General features: G+C 49.5%; 6 protein-coding genes across 6 annotated transcripts; 3 read left to right on the plus strand and 3 right to left on the minus strand.

Annotated features, from left to right (window-relative positions):
- Positions 1-458: 458 nt before the first annotated feature.
- On the plus strand, positions 459-3913 carry F5B22DRAFT_115002 (AEX-3 domain protein). Its single transcript, XM_047968816.1, has 5 exons — positions 459-1102; positions 1159-2178; positions 2236-2472; positions 2525-2981; positions 3035-3913. Exons 1-5 carry the CDS (start codon positions 713-715, stop codon positions 3610-3612), a joined length of 2682 nt encoding a protein of 893 aa, XP_047831352.1. The 5' UTR covers positions 459-712; the 3' UTR covers positions 3613-3913.
- Positions 3914-6122: 2209 nt separating this feature from the next.
- F5B22DRAFT_603852 (heterokaryon incompatibility protein-domain-containing protein) lies at positions 6123-8310 on the minus strand. Its single transcript, XM_047974771.1, has one exon. It carries the CDS (start codon positions 8168-8170, stop codon positions 6407-6409), a length of 1764 nt encoding a protein of 587 aa, XP_047831353.1. The 5' UTR covers positions 8171-8310; the 3' UTR covers positions 6123-6406.
- A 221-nt stretch (positions 8311-8531) lies between these two features.
- On the plus strand, positions 8532-9631 carry F5B22DRAFT_603856 (uncharacterized protein). The gene has a single exon (XM_047974772.1). It carries the CDS (start codon positions 8717-8719, stop codon positions 9548-9550), a length of 834 nt encoding a protein of 277 aa, XP_047831354.1. The 5' UTR covers positions 8532-8716; the 3' UTR covers positions 9551-9631.
- A 3235-nt stretch (positions 9632-12866) lies between these two features.
- Positions 12867-14286, plus strand: F5B22DRAFT_115071 (3-oxo-5-alpha-steroid 4-dehydrogenase-domain-containing protein). The gene is made up of 2 exons (XM_047968818.1): positions 12867-13418; positions 13501-14286. Exons 1-2 carry the CDS (start codon positions 13166-13168, stop codon positions 14220-14222), a joined length of 975 nt encoding a protein of 324 aa, XP_047831355.1. The 5' UTR covers positions 12867-13165; the 3' UTR covers positions 14223-14286.
- Positions 14287-14388: 102 nt separating this feature from the next.
- Positions 14389-15837, minus strand: F5B22DRAFT_115065 (uncharacterized protein). The gene has a single exon (XM_047968817.1). The coding sequence runs from the start codon at positions 15614-15616 to the stop codon at positions 14555-14557; it is 1062 nt and encodes a 353-aa protein (XP_047831356.1). The 5' UTR covers positions 15617-15837; the 3' UTR covers positions 14389-14554.
- F5B22DRAFT_115078 (RecQ family ATP-dependent DNA helicase) lies at positions 15838-17511 on the minus strand. The gene has a single exon (XM_047968819.1). It carries the CDS (start codon positions 17263-17265, stop codon positions 16060-16062), a length of 1206 nt encoding a protein of 401 aa, XP_047831357.1. The 5' UTR covers positions 17266-17511; the 3' UTR covers positions 15838-16059.
- Between the last annotated feature and the right edge of the window lie 726 nt (positions 17512-18237).

Raw genomic sequence — 18237 nt, forward strand, 5'->3', positions numbered from 1 at the left:
TCCTGCTGTTAGTAACATCGTGGGACCAGCAGCAGCTCCAGCTCCAGCACCAGGAAAGCTTCTTCTTCGCCCGCACTCGTTTCCCCATTTCCACCCTCGCAGCGAGAACTCAACCAACAACAAGTCGCGTTCACGGACACTAGGCACGCTGCGTTGGAGTCGACGTTGTCTTCTGATAATCCTTGCCTCCTTATCTTCGTCATTTCGACTCGGCGCACACTCCCTTATTGAACATCATTGCCGTAGTATAGCAGTCAGACCCCCGTCCCTTCACTCTTCCTGGCATCCACTATAGCCCGGGTATTCACACCTCTCTCCCTCTCCCTCACACACCATACCCTCTCCTTCTGTCACTGTTGATCCACCCCTTTCTCCCCTTCTAACCCTTCTCTCGGTTCCTCGAAAGAGCTGCAGCAAGTCTGAAGCTTCTTTCTTTGCCGGTTCTTGGAAACGACTGCCACTCGCTCAGCCAACCCCATCGTCATGTTCTGTGTCTTCCCGCGTGCGTGTTAGGCCTAGAGGTTCGAAGAAGGGCGGCCATAACCAACCATTGGCATAATTAATCGAATTCGAATTCACATATCACTAATTCACTGCCGACTCACGGCTTCATTTCATTACACGGCTGGTGCCGACTAAGCTCGCACAGATTCTGTGTGAAGTGACTTTTACCTCACCAAGGAGACTGGATCAGCAACAATCCCCAGCGACCATGGCACCCTCACTTAATGCCCATTCTTCGTTTACGCGGCCGGGCACCCGCGACCGCGAAGGTCGACCTGTGACTCGTGACCAAGGCGATAACAACCTCATTATTCCTAGCCGGACGTCGTCTCTTCACTCACGCATAACTCAACCCATTCCCGGCACTCTCAATGGCAAACCGCAGCAGCGGACTCCCAAGACCCTCACTCATGCCTACATGGTATGTGGTGTCGGCCGTGAACCCTCTCAGTGGGTAAAAGCGCCTGCTCCGACCCAAGGCAAGATCGGCCATATGAAGGGCGCTGTCGGTCAGTTTTGGTTGCCAGAAATTCTTGGTAGCAGTCCGAGACTGGAACAGGACAACGATATCGCTAGGGCCCTGCATGCTGCTATGCGCGTATGGTAACCCCAATACTACCCACGTACTTCATGATCGTACTAATGTTGGTGTAGGCTTGCTTCCCTCACGATGTCGAGATTTGCACCGGCCGTAGTCAGCCTCACTGCGTCCACCACGCTTTTGTGCTTCAACAGGACTCCTCTCACACGCTTTACGGAATATGCTTGCGTGTGTGGTCGCGCGCCGACGAAAAACGAGCTGAGACGATTCGCGACCTCCGCAAGCGCACCGAAACCGATTTCTACGACAACCCGGATGAGACCTACTGGATCCCCTACTGCTTGTCTTTCCTCTCCCGGTATCCTCTATACAACCTGCTTGGAGACTATTTGAGAGGGATGTGGATTCACTGGAATAAGGCAACTAATCTTTTCCACGCCGAAGAGGTTTCTCGAATTCTCAGCTTTCCGGCACCGCGATTGAACGACTTGGTACGGATTGATATGAAGGATTATGCTTTATGTTACCAATTTCCTTCATCGCCTACTGGCTTCCAGAATTTCGCTATGTGGCCGCTCTGGAGTTGCTTGTCAATTCCGAACATTGTAGGCGTGGTTGAAGCAGCCATGTCACCCACAAGACGGATAATTTTTGTCAGTCATTACCCTGCGATGCTGACTGCCGCGGCCGAAACCGTTCGTTTCTGTGTCCGAGTTTACGAGTGGAGCGGCTTGTACGTACCTGTTGTCCATGCTCGTCACGCGACGGATCTTGTCCAGGAACCTGGACCATATATCCTTGGTATTACAGCGGAATGCCGGACGCTTTTCACTGCGCCCACCGATGCGCTTGTTGTTGATCTTGATCGCAACTTTGTTCTCACATCAAGCCCACCTACTGCTTTGAGTCCCAGCCAGCGAAACAAGTTCGTCACTCGGTTGACCAATGCGTTGAATGGTGATGTCACTCCCTCTGGCGTCCCGCAGCACCTGCGATCTGCTTATGGAGGCGGGAAGCTTGTTCCTGCTGGGCAGATCATTGTTATGCGTGGCGAAGTTGAGTCAATTCAAGACCCTGAGTGGTGGAACCAAGACGCTGTTATGGCCGTGATGGATCACGTTTGTGAAAAGATGGTATGTTGTTTGTCGAGTAAAAGCTGTTGATGCCAAGTTTTGACAATATATCTTTAGGGACGCAACACCGGGTTGAAGGCTGTTTTCGGGGGCTCGGTGAAGAAGCCACTCATGACTAAGGTGTCAATGAGACATCTCAACGAAATTGTTAGGGAACGCAATCAGTACTCGCGAGATGCTATGGAAGCATGGCAAGACTTCATCAACCTAAAGGGTCGCATGGATACGGAACTCGCCAAGGTTACCAAGCGAAACAACTACCTGGTGGAAGAGCTTGAGAACTGGAAGCAACAGGTCAGTTCGGTCATCTTTGTGCTTTGTTCGCGTCTGCTGACACACATTTTAGTTCCTTAAGTTTGAGGCTTTTGCCGAGCAACTCACCAAGGAAACGCAAGATCTCAAGACAAAGATTGAGACCCATAAGCGAGAGAATCGCAGATTGGTCGGTCTTGTCGATCAGCAGAAGGATGATAATGCTCGCCTTGCTGTCCGTTTGACTGGCACCGAGAAGCAGCGCGATGACGCTCTTGAAGCGCTCGTGTTGCAGCAAGAAATTGCCGAGGAGCTTGAGCGTGAGCGCAAGAGGAACAAGAAGGAGCTGGCCGCGCTCCAACAGACAAATGCCACCATGGTCCGGCAGCGAGATGAAGCCCGACGCGTGGTTCTGCACCTACGCAGCCTGATTGGAGGTCAGTCGCATCATATGGAACACCTCGTTCGTTCTCTCACGACCCCTGATGAGATGATGAGCGAACTTGGAGAGAGCTTCGACGATGAGGAGGGCGAAGAGGTCGAGTCTAATGGTAAGCCATCTTATCCACGTCACAATAACAATAAATGCTCACTTTTTTTCCAGGTCGCCTTGGTACCCCAAGCCGGGCTCAGAAGCGCATATCCGCTGCCAGCTTCAAGGATGTAGCGGACCGTCATCTCAAGGATAAGACTGATGCTATTGCTCATATTATTAGAAATATTGCTGAGCAGTGTCAGGCTGCCGTGGAGGGCCTGCAGCTTGCTCACGATGCTGAAGGCGAGCGTCGCTCACCTAGGCTCTCCCGCCGTACCAGCAAGCTCTCAGGTACACATGATGAGGATAGCCACGATAACTCAGCTTCCGCCTCAGAGGCCGGAGAGGACAGCCTGCTCCATCCTTCTGGACGATACTCCAGCGTCCCCCCTACGCCGGATTTGATCCCCAACCGCAGCAGCACTTCCATGTCGTATGCCTCGACAATGACGACACCGGAACGAACAAGCCAGCAATGGAATGTCTCAGCTGAGATTCCCACAAAAATCGTAGAGGATGACGAAGATGACCTAGCTGATCGAAGTGAGGGTGAGGGAGTTCCTCAGGAGCCTACGGTCATGAGCAAGCACAGCTTGCTTCATCGGGCCTCAGGTGCTCGTATCAGTGCTTTTGGCGGTGCGAGGTAAATTCGGCACGCTTTCCGCTGTGCTGAAGGGGTTTTGCTTTTGGATGGAATATGAAATACCTTTCTTGTTTCCAGCAGCCATGAGACCTAGAGATGAGCCTTCGTGTTGTTTTTATCTTTCTCTGTGTATATTGGATGTATTGGCTCATTTGTGTGCTGATATGCAAAGTTGGCACCCGGCGTTGTCCCGACAGGACTGGCTTTTTTTTTCTATCTATTTTATCTGTTGCTCCATCTATCTATCTAGCTGACAACTCATATAATTTTTTTACGCATCCTCAATATTCTCAAGATAAGAGTATTTAGCGTGTCACCAAAAGATGTTGCTGAGCAAGGGTTGAGGATCTTTGACCGGATGGATCGAGTCCCCTTTATGTTATGCTGCGAGTGAGTGAGCACTGTGTCGTACCTAGTTAGCTAGCTAGCTAGTTTGGAATACCGGTTCGGTAGTCATTGGATAACTTCAGTTCGCGTCTCTCTCTCTCTCTCTCGCCCCGATTTAAATATATGGAAGATGAAGTTAATTTGTTCTGACTAGGATTGAGATTTGATTAGTGAGACTGGATGTAGATTGAGTGTTTCGGTCTTGGTGGTTGAAGCTTTTTATATGGTATGTTTATTACTTGCTACTTGTCGTGAGGAATGATGGATGATATCAGCGTGTATCGAGACCTTTTGCTGCTTCATATTGATGTTCGTTTCAGGTAGTAAACAGGTCCCCTTGATGCTTATTTTTGTCTTGTGTGTTTGTCGTCGTTGGTTGTGCGGCGCGTTAGATAATATGATTCGAAGAGGCTGGGTTCGTGATGATATACCACACATTACTGGCTAGGTTGCCAATGCCGTTTCTTAGATACCAGCTGAGCTCTCAGTGTGAAAACCTTGAAGGCTAATCCGCGTAAGGGGGCATATATGACGGGTTATATGAACGGCTGATGGCTCTTCATGAAGAAGTTTTGATAATGCTTCGCGATGGTGGTGGAGTGGGCGGTGAGGATGTCTCCTGTTTGAGACGCTAGGTTATATGATAAATCGCGATGACGGAAGCAGGGCTCTTTTAAGCTGAGATGGGTATTGTCCTATGATTTCGTAGACATCGTATCACGGGGACTGACATTGGGCTTGGGAGAGGTATGCTTCATTTACATGACGCGATGATCTTAGGTGGCTATAAGGCATAGAGTGTGTCTCATTTGCGGTTAGGTACTTCTATATAAGATTGTTGGTCGCAACTTCCTAGCCCTGTGCAAGGCTGGCAAACAAAACACTCGGGAATTCAATCCAATTCGCTCAGCGCTTGTAGGATTTGGTGAGCTTCTTGATAAACATATTTTGGACGTCTTATCTTTGCTGGCACTACAAAATATACATTCGAGAACACTTGACTCAATATTCCAATTATTGCTTCAAGCTCGAATAGGATACCTCCTACGCTGTGAATGAATTACATAAGCTTGTGATGTTTGGGCGATCACATTTCGGTGCATGAGAATACCCTGACAGATCGAGTCACTTCACTTAGATTGATTATTACGTGTACACATAAGTGAGAAACATTCTATTTCCTGTATTCATGGTGCAGGTGCTATCTTCTGTGATGCTAACACGCCTAGGCTTCTTTGCCTTCTTCGCAGACTACTACGATCAATCTATAGCAAACATCTTTTCCAGGATGATAGCCCTTTTTGCGCACTTCTCTTCTTAACCCTCACCCAATCCATTGCGAAATTCCTTCATTGAAATGTCCTGAATAGGTTCATTCGAAAACTGGGGTTCGTTCATGGGCCTGCGCGCTCCTGACCAGCGCAAGTTAGTTAAAGTTGGAGAGAGGGAAAAAAAAGAAAAAAAAAAAAAGTTGGAATATGTGATGCCTACCGGATCATAGCAACTCCCGAAGCTCTTCCAACGTCATATCCGGAAAAAACGACGCACTTAGTAAACGGGCCTTTGGAATTCGGGTCTAGACATGTTGTGCAAGGTACATTAGGTTCGCAACTGCATGAATTTGCTATAGGTAATAGAAGCAAATGTGTAGAGAGAGATGCAGAGAATAAACCAGGCTAGTATGTACCTGTAGATGTAAGGATACGCTGGTTGGAGATAGAATGTCGGTATCAAAGACATGCAAGATGTAGATAGATATTGAAACAAAGTGTATAGGAGTAGATGGATGTTGTACTTTCTAGGGAGATACACTTGGGTTTCTAAGTCACATCCTCGAGCAACAAGAATATACTGGACTAAAGTACTCGGTTTACCGCGCTTCTACTCCCAAGGACTCTATGAGGTACTCTGTTACTAGATATGCCACCTCACATGTGTGTACCAGGATGTGTACCTGCCTTAATATGCGCTTGAAAGGGCTACACTGAACCAGCCAGGCCAAGTCAGATGATAAAGGGCAACTATGTGGTATTTTAATACCTTCGTTTACATGACAACGCCGGAAGGAGGTATGGTAACTCCTTACAGGAGTTTTCCGAATACAAACAATGAATTTTACAATCATGCCCGTTTATCATGGAAACTGCCTTAGAGATAACTGCCTAGCTCTCTAAAGAAGCTAGTTTTCTAAGTAGATATTGGGAGATATGTCCCCATTAGATAGGTCAGTTGGGTCATGGTGTGTATAGACCACAATACTTTAAAAGTGAACACAGAAAACACAGTAGCTTCGAATTCGGCAAACCAACGACTTTTCACTTTCTCTATTCTTTAACTTGCCCCCTTCACTTAACACAAAATCGAGCAAGAGGCTTTAAGAGTGACATACAAATTCTCACGAGAACATCAGATTAGTTGATGTATTTCGTTGTCGGCGGCGAATACCACTCATCGGCGAATACCACTCCTCGGCAAATACCACTCCTCGGCGAATACCAGTCCCCGCCGTGTCGCTCCAAAGAGCGCACTATTTTAGCGTCACCAACGAGTCGAGATGAGTGATGTGGGAAATCTCGCAAGACAAACACAGCTGGGAGTGAATCTATGCGCCAATTGGGCGGAATGACACCCAGAAGCGCATCCCCCACTTGTATATTATCAGGCCCAAAGCCGAAAGCTGGGTTTCTGATGAAATCCGACCGATAGTAAAATACCGATCTTCCCTTGAAGACATTCCCCATCTCTGTCAAAGCAGAGACATGATCATCTATACCCAACAAGTCAAAATGGTTAGTCGACATGACCCAAGAGATCATACGAATGATCTCACAACGATGGAATCGTTGGCCGATGTCTTCAGCACACGTCTGAACGAAATCCGAATACGGCTCTAGCCCGTCTTTTGGATATTTGCTCAACCAGAGGGTCCCAGCAGCCCGAAGCCAACAAGTCACCTCCTGGGGGGATAATGCATGAGTTGGTAGTGATTCAAATACTTCAGAGACTCTGGCTGTTGCGTCTTGAGTCAGCGGACCACGTAACAATAGGCTGTTAGATTTATATTCTAAGTCCAACAACTTAGTGTCTTTGTATTGGAAGAATGGCTTTCTTATCGCAGATACTCGCCAATCCGGGACCCATGACGGCAGACTACTTTCATTTTGACTGTTTCGGCAACGAGCTAACCCGGACGCCAGCATTTGATGCTTCATCTCCTTGTCGGCGTGCTCTATTATGTCTGCGCAGAATCTCGTGTACAGAGACTCTGTACTAATAGTATAGTCTACGGGCAGCGGTAAAAGCTGCGACGGAGCGTTAGGCCCCATGTGAACATCATTTGCCAGTCCTCCAAGGGCGAACAGTCGATCTCTATCGTCACAGCACTGGAAGTGGTCGAAAGCCTCGAGGAGATCGAATATTCCAGTCTTCTCGACCGCATTTCTGTTGAACAACCCCCGCTTCCATAGCCTAGTCATAGCTAGCATACTTTCCAACGGCTTAAAGCCGGCCGGCGGGTCGCTTATCGATTCGAGGCGACTCGCCATTCGCACCCAGGAAAGTTCTTTATCACAACAGCACATCAGAACGTCTGGGTTGAGGACAACTTCCTGCACTATCCAGCGTCGACTGAACCATGGGAGCTGGAACAAGGACGAAAGAGACGTGAGTAGCTCGGTGTCTGCTTGGTGCCTTTCGCTGCTGCTTGGTTCGCGCTTTTTGCCCAGGAGACGCAGATAGGCTTCGATGCTCGCTAAACATGCCGCTTGCGCCGGGTAGTTTCCGAGCCAGACGAGTACAGCCGATGCACCGCGGTATATCACATCCATGAACGGGATCTGCCTCCCCTTTTCCTCTTCGTCTTGCTGGTTAATGCATACTGCGTCAACCCACAAACGGCGTGAGTTAAATGGAAGACGGAAGCGATGAAGAGCGTCTCGAAGGTTCGGCGTTATGCGCAGAAAATGGGTTCTGTTCACGATCAACGTCCCTGTAAAGTTGGGCTCGCCCCATGTATAGGAGAGCGCTTGGAAGCCTTTGTCCGACTCTATTCGGAGCTCTTCCAACATGCAGCTCAGAGGCGCAAAGACATCAGATGAGGGCTCAAGTACAAGAATACGGGTCTGAGCGGAGGAGGAGAGCGGGTGGTAGCGATAGGGTTGAAGTTGTAGCGCCATTATATTGCGATCTCGCCTGGTATTGAAAGGAGGGTGCTACACGCGTACAAGCGGAACATGCAGTTCCCCTTGCACTTCGGCCATACGAAAGGCCATTGCAGGCTGTTCATGATCTTCAAAGACATACAGGGAATATTAGACAATATTGGGCAATGTTGGGCAATGTTGGAAAGTGAGGTTATACAGACTTCGCTTCATGAAACAAGCCAATAAGACCTAGGCGATCAGGGCTGGCAGACCAGTTGTATATAGAGTCAAGTCAAGCCACCAACAGCCGAGAGGAGTTGGTTGGGCAAGGACTTATGCAGTCCTAGTTGTTCATTATATCTGAATTGCCTAACCTAGATTCCAAGCCCCGTAATCCTGCCCTTGTTATAAGGATATTGGCGGGCTGACGGTATACCTAAGTATTAACATTTGACTACCCCACCACCTTCTGGATCCATCATGGTCTCCTCAACCACAATCCCCAAATCTTATATTCTTGGTGTGATCAAGACGGCGGGAGTAACAATTCGGTATAAATCTTGAAAAGGAATACCTACCATGGCAGTCCTTCAAGATCTCCCAACCGAGACCTTAATCCTAATCCTCCGCTTTCTCGGCGCGATTGACCTACAAGCCACAATCCTCGCACAGCGCGTGAGCAAGAGATTTCGGGACATAATTCAAGATGCAGTTCTACGCAGCGCTTCACCAATTGCGACTCAGCTTTACCCCGGAAATCCTTGGTCTCAAGAGGAAATCAACCCATTACTCCAGGCTAAATTCAAAGGCCTCTTCGATTCCGTGTACTCCTCCACAGAAGTTGAACGCTACCGTTACCGGGTGCTGGCGCTCGACCGCGACGCGACATTGCTGTTCTGGCGTGTCTTATGGGCTGCGGGCGTATCTCGAGAGGCATATCTACGACCCGAGGCGTCGTGGCGTGGATTAAGCCCGACGTTTGGGGTAGCTCCGCGCATAAGACATCTGGACATAGTCAAGCACTTTCTAAGAGAAGAAGGGCCTCCGGTTTCTTACTTACAGGTTGAGCTTCCCGAGTCAGGGTTAAGCATGGGACTTTTACATGATATCTTGCTCTGCGAGGAGACGCTCTACGGACATGACATGAGGAGCTGGCAGTTGCTTGTTGGGCAGAGTCTGAAGAGTTTTGATGTCCTATATCGATGGGGTTGCTTCATTATTGAACTTTATGAGCCGGAGCTTGTGACCGAGACGGCCGATGGAGCACTATTGTTTGTGAGGGGTGGCTACCGATCTAAAGAAACTCAATTAGGCCGGAACGAGCGGGTGTCGCGGCGCTTGATGAACGCCAAGCCGAAGTTCTTGCCCTGGCAGGGTCCTTTCATAGATCCAGAGGAGACGGATTGGCTCTAGACTTGTAGAACCACTGAGGGACCCGGCACATAGTAAACAAGCGACAGCATCTAGTTGAAGTAACCGCATTGAATAAGCGCTTGCCCGCTGATATATAGCAGCGACGACGCTTCCCTCTATACTAAGATGCTATTTACATGCTATCTCCGTATTCACGGCACTTTAGTAGGGTCATGACACCCCGTAGGAATGCGTTGTCCTTGATAACTCTCATGTCCGAGGTTATAATAATTACATGATTTAAAAGCGATCTTGACCGTGTTACAGCTGCCGCTGAACTAATGTCCCCTTCGATTGAGGCATGGTTGATAATTGGCACTCTTCACCCCCTGAGTGAGCCACAGATCGGCTTGAAACAACCCTCCTTTCAGTATATGTGCAGCCGCATTCCTATCAAACGAAGAGGTTGACGCCCATTGCATCATAAAATAGCCAATACAGTCCTCGAAGAGACTTTAAGGATGGGAATCACGACGGTTTCCCCGACATCAACTCTCCACCTTTTTCTAACATATCCTGTGCGGTTGTGAAATTCCGCCAACCTTGCATTATACTCGGCATGGCAGTGCCTTAATGTAGAGATTTGACTTGTGAACTAATAAAAATACTCTTGTTCTTTTCCTCAGGAACAGCTTGTGCTTTCCCCTCAACCGTTCGTATACACCAGCAGCCTCAGTCAGAACGAACTACGTACAATCGTGTGCCGTTCTACCGTTCCCACAGCATCTTGATGAATGTTGTAGTGCTGTATGAAAACTAGTCTGTCTTAAGATGTTAAGATTGACATAGATCTGGATAATGGCGGGCCCTTTAGGTTTCGGCTATCTGTTAACTACTTATGGGATAATGAGCAACCTTGATAAAACTATAAATTAGTCGTTGATAGGGAGTATAGGGGTAACGGAGATTATTGAAATGCACGAAGGATAATGAAGATATAAGACGAACTTACTGTCTCAGTGAGATATTTGCGGGAACTTTGAGTTCTATTTTCTCTACTGACTACTGAGTTCGTGTTCAAGGCGCATCTTCTAGAAACCAATATTGATGGTACCCAGGCACATGAAGTGCACCTCGTTGGGGTTCTAGATGACTGTGGAATACCCGTTGAATGATGCCGGACTAGTTACCGCTGCGTCGAGGCCAGGCTCAATGGGCTATTGCGAACTAGCCACCAGAATATTTCATCATGTGATTGCTTCTGTATGATTTCCTAAGAATAGTGTTGTCATCTGATGGGTATCAGGAACTGACAGAGACGCAATGGCTTCCGCGGGACCCGCAGTATTTGCTCGAAATCCGAACTCTCGGGATGAGAGTCTTGGACACCTGGAATGCGAAGCAGTTGATTCACTTCTACAACCGTGGCGGGTGTTCGCGTAGATTGTCACTAAGACGCCGAGGTAGGGTTGGAACGCTATTGGTGTCTTGGGATCCAGTCAAAGCACCAGTCATAGTTGGTGAGGTTGTTCCAACCCTTCCCCTCTCCTGTAACCTGAAATTCATCAACCATCGCACATGCATTCCAAGGACCCCGAGTGTACTACGGATCTCTGTAAGTTGGTCCTTGATCGGCAAAGTTTCGTTGAAGAGCATCACAGAATGCCGGCCCTCGACTTCGCTGAGGGCAGAAGATAGACGTTCGACTTTGGCTTCCATCGTCTCGAATAATGATAGAAAATACTGGTCCCTAGATTCATAGGGGGCGGCGTCTGGAGATGCTGGGTTCTCCGGCAAGCTTAGATCTGTGATCCCATCTGACGCATTTGCAGTAGGCATGGAGAATCCTTTATTCTCGAGGAACTTGATGCGACGCTCCTTCAATTGGTCTTTTTCTTGAAGAGCCTTGAATCCCGCCCGAAGTTCAGCCAGCTGCTCTCCTACGGGCCCGACCACCCTGTATTCGCAGAGTCGAGCGTGTTCGTCAAGTTCTTTGCGTCTTACCCGAGATATGCAGCCAAACGGCGCAAACTTGCAAGGTGTTTCTACTTCTAGGCACTCTTTTAGATGTTCATCTTGTTTGTGGCGGACAAACTCGGCTGCACATAGCTCACAGTTCTTCTTTCTGTTTGCACATTGACTGTCTTGGTGCTCTTCCAAGTCGGCTTTCTCGTATACATGATCGCAATACTCGCATTTAACGTCATAGTGTAGGCAGCCTTTCCCAGAGTCTTTCCGAGCTACTGTCTTGTCGCAGGCGGGGTGTGGGCAAGGTACGGATGTCTTTTCACAATAGCGCGTGACATGATTTTCAACAAGAGCCCTAGTCACTACAAGATTGCAGCCGCGCGGCCGATTTGGACATCGGACGAGAAGATTATCGAGCTGATTATGAATGATTTTAGGAGCGGTTCGGGTCTCGGTAGCGAGCTTCAGTGGCAGGCGGTCGACTGGACAGACGGGGTTTAGGATGTGCGCCTGAACGATGCACGTTTGACAGAAGACATGGTCACAGTTTGTAATGGTAGGTGACACTAGTGGCAAGCGACATATCGGGCATATGAGATTCTCGTCGACGTCGCCCTCATACTCGAGTGCCTTGAGGTCGACGACGGGTAGTGAGAACGCGCCTCGGATCAAAGGCCGGATGGGTAGGCTCGTGGATGTCGAGACCAGGCCCTCCTCAGGGGTGTTCGGCGGCGGCATTGCTCGGACAAATGGAATCCGTGATGTACTACTACTGAGGATCCTTCTGTGAACCCATTGAAGGCTAGCTATGACTTGAATAGCATTGATTTATCTGCATTCTGCGAGTCTGGTGTTGAACTCGTTCTCTAGATTGAGGCAATCAGGCTGTTGTTGCTTTAGGTTGCGGTGCTGATGACCGGCCCGCCGCGGGACGACTTGTGCTTGATTATTTCTTATTGCCTTTAAATACATTGTTATCTATTATACACTGCGAATATATGCGCTAATGCATCATATCTCTATATCTTATCAACACCATAAAGTACCTGGGCAGACCTAACATTTATTTTATTTACTTACTCCTACCCCGTACACTACACCAACATTAAAGTATCGTCATAAAGAAGCTCCCTTGACATGTGCTTAATCAAGTGGACTAAACAAGAACATTGAGTTGACAGCCTGTATCCATATATGTATACCAATGAACCATTATTTTCCCTAAGAACTAGGAGCCTTCCTGCAGTATCATCTTAACTTTGGGGTCCTTGAACACGTCAATGGACCGTGAATTGAGCAGCTCGACCATGCTTGGTGAAGTTCACATCAGACAAATATCCTGAACTGGGACGACGACGTTTCTGTCTACAATGGGGGTGGAGCATCACAAGCCAATCCGGCCAATAATGTGAAATAGATCCCTACAGATCAACCCTACCTAGCCTTAGCTGCCGTGAATAGCGGGGAGTGTTGTGCTCAACAAATTTCTAGAAAAGAAAAGCGATGCCGTGGCCGCGGACCCCGGAAAGCTTAAGCTTGCAAGCCCGGTATACTTTCGAAAAATCTCCGGACAAGCTTTCTCTATCATCTATTCATCCCCTCTTAGTATCTCTCGCCATTGCCATTGTTGAGAGCGAATTCCATTATTTGTCATATTAATTGGGTGCCGTATTCGACCATTGAAAAGGCAAAAAGGGAAATCGAAAGATGGGATTCACCCTTAAACTCACCAACCGGTCCCCCAAAGGTCTGAAAAGACTCCCGGCCACCCTCGAGATCGCCGACGACGCGACAATCGAGGCCACCAAGAAGCAGATTGCCCAATTGACAGGCACCTCCGACTTCAACCGAATTGGCATCTTCGACCCGGTCACCAAGAAGACCATCAAGGATCGCAATGCCTTGCTACGGGACCAGGAGCCCGTCATCAAGAACGGGGAGATGATAGTCAAGGACCTCGGTACGTTTTTTTTTTCGCGGCACAGAATCCTACTAATGCAATGACGCACGAAAACTAACGACCGGATTTGGGTGAACTGTAGGTCCGCAGATCTCTTGGAAACTCGTATACCTATGCGAATACTTCGGACCCCTCATCTTCCACCCCTTCTTCGTCGCCGTCCGCAACCATCTGTATCCCGCCATTTACTCCGTCGTCAAGGACTACGTGCCCGCGCCCGCGCCGGCCGCGTTGACGGGCTCGCTCACGTCCGTGCAGCAGGCGACCTTCGTCATGATCATGGCGCACTTCGTCAAGCGGGAGCTCGAGGTCCTCTTCGTGCACAAGTTCAGCGCGAACACGATGCCCGCAAACTTCATCGTGCGAAACTCGTTCTTCTACTGGGTGTTCGCTGGCCTGCTCGGTGCGCTCGAGATCTACGCGCCCTTCTCCCCGACGGCGCAAGCAGGGCCTTTCCTCTCCTCGCCCCTCGACGTCATCGGTCTTGCGCTGTACGTCTTTGGCGAGCTGTGCAACGCCCACGTCCACTGGTATCTCTCGAGCCTTCGCAAACCCGGCGAGACGGCGCGTAAGATCCCCAATGGGTTGGGCTTCAGCCTCGTGACGTGCCCTAACTACATGTTCGAGATCATTGCGTGGATCGGTATCATCATGATCACGCGCTCGCCGACTCTCGTTGTTTTCATCACAATTGGCTCGTACTATATGTACATCTGGGGTTGGGGCAAGGAGAAGGCCTACCGCAAGCAGTTTGGCGACAAGTACAAGAAGAAGCGATCCGTCATGCTGCCTGGTCTTTTGTAAAGGGGATTTCACGTTTAATTCGGAGCTACATCCGCATAATTCAACTCCGTTCGCAAATCTAGAAGGTTTGAAATGGGAGTGTGGAGATATATTAAGAAACGAAGTAACAAAGCTGTCATTCTCAATCTTAGATAGGGAATAGATCCCCCAGATGACTTGCACCTAGAATATACATAGCACAAAGAAGCAAAACAAACAAATAAAATAATGTACCCCTGCCAGAAAAGTGCCATGCGCCGCGAAGCCTGTTAAGCCGTAAAGTCATCAAATCTGACCTGTTGCATCCTCTTCATAACGCCTTGCTCTCCCAAGCCCTACCTCGTTCTAGAGTTTCATGATGTACCCTGCTTTGTCACCGTGGATCCTACGCGCAGGTCGGTAGCCAAAGCCTCAGTCAGGCTTTCCAGGAAAGCTTCGTCGAGGGAAACGGTACCGTTCGCGGCGGGATCCCGTAAACTGGAGGTCAGACTAGCAGTGCTCCTCTCTTCCGCAGTAGAGCTAGCCCCTTCTTCATCCAGTCCTTTCCCCTTCTCCTTTTTGCTATTGGTGATAGAAGGACTTTTCTCCTCGCCGGCTCCCTTTCGCTCACCCAGGTCACTTACGCTGATCTTGCGACTGCCCGCTAGACTGCCAGATCTAGTGCGACTGCCACTTCTCCCCCCTTCGCTCTCGCTGCCCGACGAATAGCTTGCCGAGCGACTGCATTCGCTACAATTACTCTCGTCGTCCTCACTGTCCGCGCCACCGTTCCTCACCAGCCGCATAGTCTCCTCCAAGACTAAAAAGTCCCTCTCGAGCACCTCGGCCCAGTTCTGGACGTTGCCGAGCTCCTTGATCTTGCGCCCGGCATCCTTGGCCACCTTGGCAAGCTTGTCGTTCTCTTTGCGCAGCGCCTCCGTTGCCCTCGCGACGTCTTGCTCTTGACGCGTCAGTACGGTGGCGTTGGCGTGCAAGACCGACGCGCGCGACTGCAGCTCGCTGTCGAGCATATTGGACATGGACGCGATCAGCGCCGCGCGTGCCTCGGCGACGTGCAGCTGCGAGTCGCGGGAGGGCATCTCGGGGTTCAGAGACATGGTCGCAATGCTCGCGGCGCCGGGCGCTGGCCCCGCTCCATGGAGTAGAACTGGCCCTAGTCCGCCGCTCACCGTGGTCGGTGGTGAGGTAGCAGTGGTTCGCGACCCGGACACCGACGGTGGGGCCTTGGAGGTGGAAGAGGGTAGCGAGGGTGGGGGCGGACACGATGAGCTGCCGACTGGAGTCATAGCTGAAGAAGAAGATACATGGTCGTCTAGTGGCGATGTTGTCTTCGAAGAGCCCCGGCCTTCCTCGGAACTAGGCACCGGTGGAGGAGGTGAAGCGACCCCCGGGTTGACCGGTGCGGGGTCCGACATTTATATTCGACCGTAGCGATGAAATGGGTGTTTCACGTCAAGCGAACAATATCGTGGGGCGAAGGTGGGAACGAAACAAGCTTATGAGGAAGTTCAACAATGAAACGACTCGGTTAGATGGGGTGAAACAACCGTCAGAAATGGGAAGCTGCTAAAAAGTAGATGGTTGAAGCGATTGGAGTTGAAGCTCAGATTTGGAGCTCGTGGCACATTGCGGGGTCAATGCAAAGATGGCCGATTGGCAGACGGTTCATGTTAAAGCATTGTCTTGCATGTCAGGATCTTCAACGACTTGCCCAATTCGATTACATCCGTTCCACGTGCATGGCTAATAGCAGGAAGTGGTAGGCTCATAACTTGTCATGATTCAGACTTATCTTCACTTGCAGCAGACAGCGCAGTGTGATTTCATAGGCAAAAACATGGTGCCATAGGGGTATCGATCATTCATCCCAGTCTGCATCCAAGAGGCCTTCCTGCCGTTGTGTGCTGACCCACTCCTCACTCGCAAGGCCACGCATGAATCGGCGCTGAAGGTCTGCACTATCCTTGTGATAATCACATGCATAGTCACACACCGGGGTGTCGCTTTCTCCAAAGTAGTTGCAGATCAGCTTGTGACGGCAAGTCGTGATATTCTCACAGTACTCGGCCAATGCCCTCACACTTGAAGCTCTCGCTTCCCAGTTTGAGCTCTTAGACTCGCGGTCGCGCATAATCAGATTACAAACCCGATCTCTGTCTTCGCGACTGTAATATAGAAAGCAGTAGGACGCGTTGCCATCCCGCCCGGCCCTGCCTGCTTCCTGATAGTATCCCTCGAAGGACTTGGGAAGTCTCCAGTGCACGACGAAACGTACATTGTCCTTGTCAATTCCCATGCCGAATGCTGTTGTAGCTACGATTACGTCGAAGCCGGGCTCGTTCGATACCCATTTCGCTAGGGTTTGTTCTTTGACCTCCTTGGATAGTTTTGCGTGGAATGGCTGTGCACCGATGCCTTCCTGGCGGAGTTGAGCGGCAAGGTTCTGGCATTCATCGCGCGATATGGTGTAAATAATTCCAGGGACATTATCAGGTCTTTCTTCGAGTGCCGCTAGCTCCGTCTTTCGAGGTTCCTGCGCTCTTCGCTCATACACTCCCCGAATCCATTTCAGGAAATCTTCTAACCGATGGTCATCCTCATCACATGTATAGCGAATTTCGAAATGAAGGTTTGGTCGATATGCGGTCATGGTGAATGATTTTAGGCGCTCTGGTTCTGAATTTAGGCCTAGGGTTTGCAATACATCATTGCGGACCTGGTCGTTGGCTGTAGCCGTGAGACACATGATGGGCACCTCAGGGAATGATTCCCTGAACCAAGATAGCCGCTTAAAGTCTTTTCGAAAGTCATGGCCCCATTCGGAGATGCAGTGCGCCTCGTCAATGGCAATGCGGGCTAATTCTCGCTGTTCGTAGACGATATGAAGTCGATCTCGAAAGCGATCCGTTGCACATAGCTCAGGAGTAACATAAAGGAGCCGGGTGGTGGGGTGTCCGGTTTTTAGGTCACTGAGGATGCGATCCCTTTCCGCGAGAGGTGTATTACTGTTTAACGAGTTGGCGTTGATGCCGGCAGCTCGTAAAGCCTCTACTTGATTCATCATCAAACTCAGTAAAGGCGACACAACAACCGTGACTATTTAAGTCAGCTATCGGGCTATCGGAGTTCCATCTAGAGAAACTCACTTCCATGATCTACAACCGCAGGGAGTTGAAAGCAGAGACTCTTCCCAAACGAAGTTGCAGCCTGTACGAACCTGCATGGCTAACCGTCAGTCATTGTCGTTCTGAGCCCGATTTCATATAATACCAAGATCTGATTCAACCCGGCGAGGGTCATAATATCCATGACATAGCTGAAGGGAGAGAGGAAGAAAGAAGTAAATAGAACGTGATGATGACCTACACATCATGGCCATCCAGAGTAGCCTGAATAATCTCTCTTTGAAATGGGCGAAAGCTGGTCTTGTTGAATTGGCGACGTAAGGTAAAATCGAGATCTGGGATGATGAATGAGTTGGACCTCACTAGACTAGGCATCTTGAATACCACGCTGTGTCCTTTTCAAGAGTCTTTCTGCTCATATACATTAATAGCATGGGTGCTTGTGAGATAAGTCGGTCCTTAGCATTCGAGCGCGTGACTTCCAACCAGCCCATCGTTATTTCAAAGATTCCTTTATGTGGTGCTGGTGCTATCATGGTGAGTTTTTGCAGACAAGTCGTCGATGTGGACAAGGGTACATACTCTACTTCGTAAGATTAGGTACCTACCTAGTACCTATTGATTTCACCTGTGACTTGCAAGGCAGACCATCTCAACAACACCTAACTAATGAAAATACAGGTGAGGATGTGAGCTTCTATGGATTTGTACCTAGCCCTGGTAAGTCCCTAGTTTGAACGGGTAGTGAAGCGATCGCGTTGATTACCTGACTAGAACGCGCCAGAACGCGACTACTACTGGGCGCAAGCACCGGTGCAATGTTTAAACCCAATTGAGTTTTTTTTCTACATGTAGAAGCGTGCCTATCGGAAGCAACCCCAGCTTTTCTGCAGGTTTTGGCGTCGTTCGTA

Source organism: Xylaria bambusicola (genome assembly GCF_022495145.1).
Source record: "Xylaria bambusicola strain CBS 139988 unplaced genomic scaffold F5B22scaffold_17, whole genome shotgun sequence".
Taxonomy (NCBI): Eukaryota; Fungi; Ascomycota; class Sordariomycetes; order Xylariales; family Xylariaceae; genus Xylaria; species Xylaria bambusicola.

What these genes read in the sequence shown, in the direction of transcription:
- F5B22DRAFT_115002 (XM_047968816.1), top strand. Translation starts at nt 713, where the DNA reads ATGGCACCCTCACTTAATGCCCATTCTTCGTTTACGCGGCCGGGCACC. An exon ending in CCCTGCATGCTGCTATGCGC is followed by an intron (nt 1,103 to 1,158) that starts GTATGGTAACCC and finishes ATGTTGGTGTAG; the next exon opens with GCTTGCTTCCCTCACGATGT. An exon ending in CGAAGAGGTCGAGTCTAATG is followed by an intron (nt 2,982 to 3,034) that starts GTAAGCCATCTT and finishes CTTTTTTTCCAG; the next exon opens with GTCGCCTTGGTACCCCAAGC.
- F5B22DRAFT_603852 (XM_047974771.1), bottom strand. Translation starts at nt 8,170, where the DNA reads ATGGCGCTACAACTTCAACCCTATCGCTACCACCCGCTCTCCTCCTCC.
- F5B22DRAFT_603856 (XM_047974772.1), top strand. Translation starts at nt 8,717, where the DNA reads ATGGCAGTCCTTCAAGATCTCCCAACCGAGACCTTAATCCTAATCCTC.
- F5B22DRAFT_115071 (XM_047968818.1), top strand. Translation starts at nt 13,166, where the DNA reads ATGGGATTCACCCTTAAACTCACCAACCGGTCCCCCAAAGGTCTGAAA. An exon ending in GATGATAGTCAAGGACCTCG is followed by an intron (nt 13,419 to 13,500) that starts GTACGTTTTTTT and finishes GGTGAACTGTAG; the next exon opens with GTCCGCAGATCTCTTGGAAA.
- F5B22DRAFT_115065 (XM_047968817.1), bottom strand. Translation starts at nt 15,616, where the DNA reads ATGTCGGACCCCGCACCGGTCAACCCGGGGGTCGCTTCACCTCCTCCA.
- F5B22DRAFT_115078 (XM_047968819.1), bottom strand. Translation starts at nt 17,265, where the DNA reads ATGATGAATCAAGTAGAGGCTTTACGAGCTGCCGGCATCAACGCCAAC.